Raw genomic sequence first — 9,706 nt, forward strand, 5'->3', positions numbered from 1 at the left:
CACGTGTAATTTCTGTACAGTTCAACATGCATCACCATATAAGTCAACTTATATCTTCACATTACAGGCAGATTTTTTTCATTTTAATGCATCTCCTCTGAATGAGCATGTGTCTCACCCTTATTAGCACATGCGATCCACTGCAGCGGAGTGACATCATAATTGTGCTGCCCCACCGAGAACGTGAACACGCGGACCTGCAGAGACCATCACATATCCCACAATTACCCCGGCAAATTAGACAGGAAACGAGCGGTTTCGCTGGAGGAAAGGGCTAATTATGAGGAACAAGCACTTCCAGAGGACAACGGCACACCAGAAATAAAAGACGCTCAACAGAGAAAGAAGATATAAATCATATCATGTCATGTGAAATGGTATGGGCGGTGATGATCAGACCGTCTTATTGGGCCAGTTGTACTGCTCAAAGATGTCCTGAGCTCGGTCCTCCCCTCCGTCAGTAAATAACATGATGATTTTATTACAGTTGGCTCGAGGAACATTCGTCTTCTGTTTGAGAACGAGAAACAGAGCGAGAGAAGATTAGAATAATACGTCTGAAGCAAAAGAGCAAAGAAATAAATCACGACTTTTCTTTAATCAAATGAGCTGTGGTTTTTCTTGTGACCTGGTTTATATTTCTACTGCTTTAAAGATCTTCTTATTGCGCACGTTCGCCTGAACCAGGTGCTTAAAACAGGGCACCACTGCCTCGGCCTTCTCATTGAACTACGACAAGAAAGAGAGAGAGAAAATGCAAATATACAGCTTCATGAACTCAAATAAAAAGAAAAAAAAAGTGATTATTTAACACATAACTAACTTATTTAGCTTAATTAAAGCATTTTTATTCCATTATGTCTGCAAATATTTTTAGAATATTTTATCAGGTGATTACCAAGTGTGTAATTTTTTCAATGGATGATGCACTTTGAAATTTGAGTAAAATATTGAGTAAATCCAGCATTTCTTTTTAAATGTTTCCTGCAAAATAATGCATTTCTTTGGACAATTCGGATAGATATTGCCCACGAAAATCCAAATTGGGCTATCAAATCAAAGCTACTTTCAAAATCCTGCAATCAAAAGTAGCTGACTGACCCTGGCCACATTGACGTAATCGTCGTCTGAGAGTGTGTCGAGCATTTCCATGACCGAAGCTTTGATCAGTTTGAGAGTGAGTCCACTGACGCTTCCGCTCCTGTGAATGGGAAAGATGTCAATGTTAAACAAAACCAAGCAAACGTAAAGCTTGTAACAGGACACACAAATACTCACACGTCTACGAGGATGACCATATCTTTGGGCGAGGACGCTCCTTGAATGTACCTTGAATGAGGAAAACAGCGATACAAGTTTAAGCATTAAGATCCGTTAAGCCCCGCCCTCAAACCTAAACTGACCAATCAAAGCTCAAATCAACTGTTTGACTATGCACAAAAAAGTTGATTTACTGTAGGTTTACTGGACAGTTTGACCAATGATTAGAAGTCTCCAAACGCAGATACTGGTTCACTGAAAGAAACAATAATCAAACACTTGAAAGGAAATGCATTACCATGGTCGGCGTCGTACATCATAAAGGTCGATCTTATCTGGCGCTCTCCAGGGAGCAGCTACAAAAGAAAATGTGTTACTTATTTGGCACATATGTGGTCTCTAGAGGTCGACTGATTGATCGGTTTTGCCGATTAATCGGCACCGATAGTCCATTGCTGGAACAAGTGCGAAGCACTATTTTAGTTTCCGTTCAGAATCCATTTTAAAGGGGTCATATGATGCGATTTCAATTTTTCCTTTCTCTTTGGAGTGTTACAAGCTCTTGGTGCATAAAGAAGATGTGTAAAGTTGGAAAGACTAAAGTCTCAAATCCAAAGAGAGATTCTTTATAAAAGTTAAAGAGTCAACCACACCTACCTAAAACGGCTCGTTCTAACACACCCCACATGTCTACGTCACGATGTGGGAAGATTTGCATAACGCCACCCAAATGTTCACGCAAAGAAAGAAGGCGTAACTTTGATTCTCACTGTAGTATTGTTGCTGCCACCACCGCCATGTTGTGAAGGCGCTGTGTGTTTTGTTATGAAAGCGAAACTACTTTGTTTGGCCTTCCAAAAGAGGAAACAACTAGAAATCAGTGGTTAAGTTGTATTTACAACGCTGTTCCGAAACAGTTCAAACCAAATATTCAGATGTGTGCAGCGCATTTTATGGAGGACGAGGACTGTTTCCTGTGAGAGTAGCCTACAATGCCGGTGTCTGTTTCTATAAAGTGGGGCAATTCCAACTTTGCAAGGACAGTCTGGCGCTTTTGACTCACAGCCTGTAAGTACATTTTCATATTTAAAGAATTTGCCACTGACGATTCAAACGCGAGTTTTGAGCAGTGTAGAGTAGCGCTTGTTGTTTGTCGTTTCTCCGATCACAAATGCAGGCACGATAAGCAACACAACGCGTAAAAAGACAGTATAAGTCATTATAATCAGTAATTATGTCCCCACTGGATGCTAAAAATGGCTCGTTTGTAATGGGTTTTATTGGTGTTGTCTCATTGTGCCGGGACACGGCATCACAGTACGGTAAGGGGCGTAACATTTCCGTCACACACTTGAGGCATTCGGCCAATCACAATGCACTAGATCAGGTATTCGGCCAATCACAACGCACTGGATAGCTGGCCAATCAGAGCACACCTCACTTTTCAGAACGATGAGCTTTGTAAAAATCGACGCGTTTCAGAAAGGTGGGGCATAGACGAGAAACAATAATGTACATTATGTGTAAAATAATGTTTTTTTAACCTTAAACCGCATAAACACATTGCATTACACCAAATACACAAAATAATGTTCTTTTTAGCAACGTCATATGACCCCTTTAAAAAAACTATCGGTTGATTAATCGTATCGGCCAGTGTGGTCCAACCTAGCTATCGGTATCGGCAAAATTCACTATCGATCGACCTCTAGTGGTCTCAGGCTGCAATCCGATTGGTTGGTATCACAATTCACACAAAACAAACTGTGATCTGCCTCATCATGCACAGAGTTACCTGGATAGTATCTTGTGACGCCGGTGGCACTACCAAATGCTTGCCAGAGCAACGATGGGTCGTCTCTGCTGTTCTCTATGAAGACTCGCTCTAACGCCTGTGTCCAGTTCAGCTCGTTCAGAATCACCGGAGCTACCGACAGACAGATACGTCATGAACTCTCATTGACTCATACAGAGATCTAATCAAATCAGTCTGGTTCCTCACCGCCTTTGTAGATGTCTGTGGGGATCTGGACGGCGGTGTGTGAGTAATTCACATGGTTTTTGAAGTTCGGATCATACACAAACTCCAGTTTCAACGACATCTGGGAGTCAATGTCCTCACCGTCCTGATGAGAATCATGATATAATCAGAGTCCATTGTTTCAGCTTGAGTTTGACCTTCACAATCATTGTCATATGGTGATAAATGAACATGCAAAATAGTACTTTCGGAGTTAGAAGTTTGAGAATCCAGCTTCTAAAAAGAAATGGTGTATGAATGCATGAATATTTTCTAAAAACATACCAAAAAAGCATCATTTTCCTTTACATTACATATGCTTTTCTTAAAATAGTTCACAGGCCCACTTTTAAACCATGAAAATCTACACTGAAAGTCTTGCATTGTAAGATTTGTTACGGTCGTTTTCTCATGGGCGATAGATAGAGATGTACTCACATAGTCCATCTCTGCTTTAGAGTTATAATATTCAATATTTTCCTCCTGAAATAAACACACACAGAACAGAGATACAAAAATCTGCTGTTTAGGATCAGTTCGAGAACCTGAAGATTCAAATACAGATGTCCTCCACATGACAAACTCTTAGTTCAGCACAATTCACTTGTATGATCATGTGTGGTCAGTCGAGCTGAACAGCTCTAATGAGTCAAATCAGTCAGAAAAACGAGACATCGCAATCTATTGGGTTTAAACAGACCCTCCAGCTACAGACTCACAGAAATCATGACTCACAGCGTGTGTGTGTTTGTCTGTAAAGCAGAGAAACATAGATGTGAATGTCAGAGGAAAAAGAGCATCAAGTATCGCAGATGAAAAAAAAAAGCGCAGTGTTCGATTCAAGAATGAAACGCTCGAGAGGTGCGGTTCATTTTAATGAATCAGTTGAAACAATACAGGAGTCATTGGTCTGAATCGACTCAGATGACTCACACATGCAAAAGCAATGTGATAAATGAAATTTCAAACTGTGCAAAAAGTATTGTGTAATGCACATAAGTGACCGTAAAAACCATGAAGTGGTGAGGTTAAAGTCATCTGACCTTGATTCCATCCTGCCACCGATGATCTTTCTGAAGACGCTCTGCTTCACTCGCAAGTTTCTGGAGGAAAATACAGACCAGAACCGTCAAAAATTATCCTTAAGGAAATGCGTGTGTGATTTTGTGTTTTCTTACCTCAAGCGCTTTGCGTTTCTTGGCCAGCAGTCTCTCGATGTCAGTCGCAACTTTCTCTATGATTTCTCGAGGGTTATTTCTGACCAGACTGAACTGCCTTCTCTTCTCACTGTAGATCTGAAACATCATCAAAACATCCTCTTGATGATATATATATATATATAGCAACTGCTACTGCTGTCCTACAGATTCAAACCAATGTATAAATGATTGGGAAATGCGTTCAGAGTAATATAACTTAGCAAAGGAAGCAAGGAGCACAGCAAATAAACATTTACAACATCCATAAAACAATAACACATAATACTTACATTATGTATTACACACCACAAAACGTTTACTACCATTCAAAAGTTTGGGGTTGGTAAGATTTTTTTAAATGTTTTTGAAAGAAGTCTCTTTTGCTTACCAAGGCTGCATTTATTTCATTAAAAATACAGTAAAAACAGTAATATTGTGAAATATTATTACAATTTAAAATAACTGTTTTCTATTTGAATATATATAAAATTGTAATCTATTTTTGTGATCAAAGCTGAATTTTCAGCATCATTACGCCAGTCTTCAGTGTCACGTGATCCTTCAGAAATAATTCTAATATGCTGATTTGCTGCTCAAGAAACATTTCTGATTATCATTTTCAGCATTTTTTGATCAATAGAAAGCTCAAAAGAAAAGCATTGATTTGGAAAAAAAATTTGTAACATTGTAAATGCCACTTTTGATCAATTTAAGGCATCCTTGCTAAATAGAAGTATTACTTAAAAAAAATCTTACTGACTCCAAACTTTTGAATGGCACATATATATTCTCTTGATGTACTAAATATACTAAAGAGGATCCATCAGCTGGGGGAAATGGTGAGCGAGCTGCATGTTTGTGCTTTGCATTATTAATGCTCATCACTGGGAAACCCGTGTAACTTCCTGTCAGACGTGACGCACTAAAAATAAACTCATTTTGCAGTGATTCCACCTTGTGTAAATGAGTGTTTGCGCTCCAGCGTGAGGTGTGAGACAACGGCTGCTGAAAATCCAGCGGCGTGACTGAAGCCTCATTAACCCGGTAAATAACCTCCGAGTCAAGAACAAGAGCTGTTTAGAGCTCAGATCAATACAGGAACATCAAACACACACAGACTTACACACTGACAACTTGAACTTTCAGACGCAGCATTTAAACCAAGACAATGAGTCAAGATGAAGCCCATGAACTTGTTATCCCAAAGAAAAAAAAAAAACTAAATAAATCAATATTACAGCAATTACACAATCCAATCTAGTCCTGCTGGATAAAATGATTTATTTAACAATGTTTATCTGTTTGCATTGTTTTGGTTTTCGAATTTGAAATATGCAAATGTGACAACGGCACAAAATTAGAGCTGAATGCAATTTGCACACCACAATTTTCCATCCTGTATTTCATTTTACTTTCAGTTTTTCCAACTATGATGTTACTCCTCATAAATTAAATACGTCACAACAAAAAAATGTAATGCATTATCAGTGATATTTAATGGTGAAAATGTGAACAAAAAATGCATAAATGCATCAAAATTCATTAAACAAATGCACACTCTGAGAGAAATATAATGAGTCTGTAGAGATGGAGAGACAATCAAACACTCCTCTTACAAAGACTGATGAAAGTCGAGGTCAGAGGTCAAGTGTTAGGGTCAAGAGCATTATCCAGGGTCAGGATGGTTCAGATGACACATGATGTGTATTTCTGCTGAATAAAATCCCGTCGGGTTTTAATCTCATCTCTAGAGGTTCTTCATTAAAAGATCATTAGTTATCATTAGAAACCTGTTTATCTTAAATAATAATGATGACCTAACAAATAATGCATCTACAAACGTGCTGGTTATATGCCTGTATTGATCATCATCAGCAGTGAAGCGCTCTGTCTACAGCACTGTGGCATTCTGGGTAAATGAATGAGGGGCGAACCATCTGTTCTCTCTCAGTGATGTGAGCAGACGCACACACAGAGCTTCAGGATGCATTCAGACGCTGTAGACTCTCGGTGGTGGAATGGCAGGATCATTATATTCTGCATGAGTGTCTGAGTTCTTCATTGTTCGTGGGTGTTTGACATGCGAGCCAGACCCACGGTAATGAGCACACGTTTGACAGAGATACTGGAAAAGCCACACACACACAGTCTTACCCCTTTCAGTTGTTGAGCGCCACTGATGTGCTGCAGGACTCTGTCAATCTCCTGTTCAATGCGACGAGCCCAGTGCATGATCCTACATAACACACACACACACACACAATAAAACCATTACACAATGGACAAACACAGCTACTGCTGTAAGTTTCATGACAGAAATCAGGAATTTATATCACTGTAGCTGTATATCTCATACATATCATATACATTTTTATATAGATTTACAACAAAATAACAAAAAAATGCCATGATATATCCACCTACAGTGATATAAATCCCTGATTTCTGTCATGAAACTTAGCATAATACAGGTGCATCTTAGTATGTCGTGGAAAAGTTCATTTATTTCAGTAATTCAACTCAAATTGTGAAACTCGTGTATTAAATAAATTCAATGCACACAGACTGAAGTAGTTTAAGTCTTTGGTTCTTTTAATTGTGATGATTTTGGCTCACATTTAACAAAAACCCACCAATTCACTATCTCAACAAATTAGAATATGGTGACATGCCAATCAGCTAATCGACTCAAAACACCTGCAAAGGTTTCCTGAGCCTTCAAAATGGTCCTTCCGTGTAACTTGCGTCTGAGTTGTCGAGTGAAATTGACCTCAGGACTACAGTGTAATGAACTGTTGCTGCAGCCTGTAGTGCCTTGATGTACTGGATCAGATCCATTACGTACTGGATGTTTTGTACACGCATGCGCTGTAGTAGGTTTCAAATAAATTTACATTTTCATAAATAAAGTTGTAAATTATGTTTTTTTTGTGCAAACAAAGCACTTGCATCGCTTAATAAAATTGAGGTTAAACCACTGGCGTCACATGGAGTAACAGTCTTAAAACAGCCTACCATTTGGGCTTTGAATGTGTATGTTGCATTGCTGCCTATGGAGAGACAGAAAGCTCTTGGATGTCATGAAAAATATCTTCAGTTGTGTTCAGAAGAGGAACGAAAGTCGTATGGGTGTGAAACTACATGAGGGGGATTAATTAATGACAGAATTTCCATTTTTGGGTGAACTACCCCTTTAGTTCATCCATGGTTCCATCTTCCAAAAGGAAAAAAAAGAAGAAAGAAAAACAAACAATGAAAGAAGCTGTTTTGGTGCTCAGTGCAAACTGGCTAAGTATGTAATAAAATATAGGCCTATACTATCAGATATTTGCTCACTGAATATTATTACAGAGCAGAAGGAAAAGCTGTGCTGCTCTACAACTTTTCTTGCTAGCTGACAAGTGACATTAGCTTGCTAGCTAAATTTAGCTACTTGTTGCTATGGACACAATTTTAAAGTGGCTTTATGAAAGGATTTTCAAGTATTAATCGCTTTTTACTGCCAATGTGTGAACAGCATGTAAGGAAACGTAAAAAATTAGAGCATGTAGACTAATTTTTATGTGAAGGACTCAGTTTTGCTGGGAAAATCCAAGGGAAACGATCATAACAGTGTCATTTTAATGAACCTCATCTGTCGACATGATGTCGGTGAATCACATTAACCGTCGCTCGCTTGCATTACTATGGAGTGTCTGCTAGAGCACGAGCAATAAGTTGCTGACCACAGCTCACTTAATGGCCACCGGTGTTGCTAATAACAAGGGTTTCTGAATTCTACATAGAGCCCTCTAACAGATACATATCATTTTTTAGGAGTTAATCTTTACTGTTGACAGTGAAATAACTTGAGCCATCCTCTTGAGTAGGACTAGGCGGTATGACAATACAGTTTCGCAGGACAACCAATTTACGCAGCATTACACAACGCCCCTGCTACTATTTAGGTAAGATTGTAAAATTTCTACGTAAATCAATATCTGGGTTGCCGTGTGTGGGATAATCAGCCGATTTTTCGTAAAATAAATCTCCTCAGGTTGACCGCCAACTCAAATTACCCGAACGACTGTATATACGATATAAACAATACGATGACGATGATCAGAAAACATTAACATGGATTGTATTTCTCTGCAATACTGTAATGTAATGTAATGCCAATTTATTTTTAGTGACCTCAACTGAACTGTCCTCATTCGTACTACACACAGTATCAGTTACAGAACATGATATAATATCCTCACAGTTGGCTAAACCGATCAATATAATCAATGTACAGGAAAGCGATGTGTTTATACTGTCCACAAACACACAGGCTACAATCAAACAGTGCTGCTCAATGGATCACAGTCCTGGTCTACAGATGAAGATGAATTATTTAGCATCTGTGTGGTCCGTTCGGCTTCATTAAACCATCGGTTCTGTTACAGAACAGCATGTACGGTTAAATCACAACCCTGCAGTCTGATCACAAATATCACCTGTTTCCACGACAACAGATTTGTACATGATTACAGCTCGACTGCAGTTATGTTATATTACATAAGTTCAGGTCGTTTAGCATCCACACTCTGAACCTAATTAAATCGCAACTGTCAATTAACAAGAGAAGATCATAAATCTCTATGGGTCGAGCTTTTAATAATCTGTGTTAATTGAGAGGATAAGACGACTGGACAATTTTGGATACTCTCTCTCTCTATACACACACACACACACACACACACACTTACAATATCAGCCATCATATTAGTTATTGGCCATAATCACACTAATTAGGCCTATATTTTCACATTGTCTGATGAAAAAGTGAGTATTTGGGTAGGAGAGTTATCAAAAGGCACTAATGATTGAAAAAATATTGGCAAAAACAATAATTATTGGCATACTTGTGTCTTCTTACTACTTAAGGTAGTTGACGTTACTGAAAAGGGGATAAAGGTCACTTGGCAAATTAATATCATAGATGACATTTCATTATTCTAGAGGAATGCAGAGCAAGATTTCAGTCTCCGCTTTCCATCACAGCTACTGTAAACACACACATGCTCTGGCTTCCTGCACGTTTAACAGCATGTGTTACACAATATGTAGAGGTGAGAGTGTATCAGGGTGTGTGTGTCAGTGATTCAGACGATCTGATGCACTCTCAGCAGCTGATCTGAGCATGCCCAGAAACACACACACACACACACACACACACACACACACACACACACACACACAG

The 9,706-nt window shown here is 38.9% G+C and overlaps 1 protein-coding gene across 1 annotated transcript in view; it reads right to left on the reverse strand.

Annotated features, from left to right (window-relative positions):
* LOC107653164 (voltage-dependent calcium channel subunit alpha-2/delta-2-like) overlaps positions 1 to 9,706 on the reverse strand; it is a 32,506-nt gene that overhangs the window by 19,758 nt on the left and 3,042 nt on the right. Inside the window, exons 2-11 of the mRNA XM_016439809.1 lie at positions 6,634 to 6,715; positions 4,459 to 4,575; positions 4,324 to 4,383; positions 3,719 to 3,763; positions 3,263 to 3,386; positions 3,056 to 3,187; positions 1,559 to 1,616; positions 1,279 to 1,329; positions 1,102 to 1,201; positions 646 to 729 (exon numbers count right to left, since the gene is read on the reverse strand). Coding sequence (XP_016295295.1) covers positions 646 to 729; positions 1,102 to 1,201; positions 1,279 to 1,329; positions 1,559 to 1,616; positions 3,056 to 3,187; positions 3,263 to 3,386; positions 3,719 to 3,763; positions 4,324 to 4,383; positions 4,459 to 4,575; positions 6,634 to 6,715 — 853 coding nt within the window. The remainder of the gene's footprint in view (positions 1 to 645; positions 730 to 1,101; positions 1,202 to 1,278; positions 1,330 to 1,558; positions 1,617 to 3,055; positions 3,188 to 3,262; positions 3,387 to 3,718; positions 3,764 to 4,323; positions 4,384 to 4,458; positions 4,576 to 6,633; positions 6,716 to 9,706) is intronic.

The sequence above is a fragment of the Sinocyclocheilus anshuiensis genome, unplaced genomic scaffold (genome assembly GCF_001515605.1).
Source record: "Sinocyclocheilus anshuiensis isolate Anshui unplaced genomic scaffold, SAMN03320099.WGS_v1.1 scaffold211, whole genome shotgun sequence".
Taxonomy (NCBI): domain Eukaryota; kingdom Metazoa; phylum Chordata; class Actinopteri; order Cypriniformes; family Cyprinidae; genus Sinocyclocheilus; species Sinocyclocheilus anshuiensis.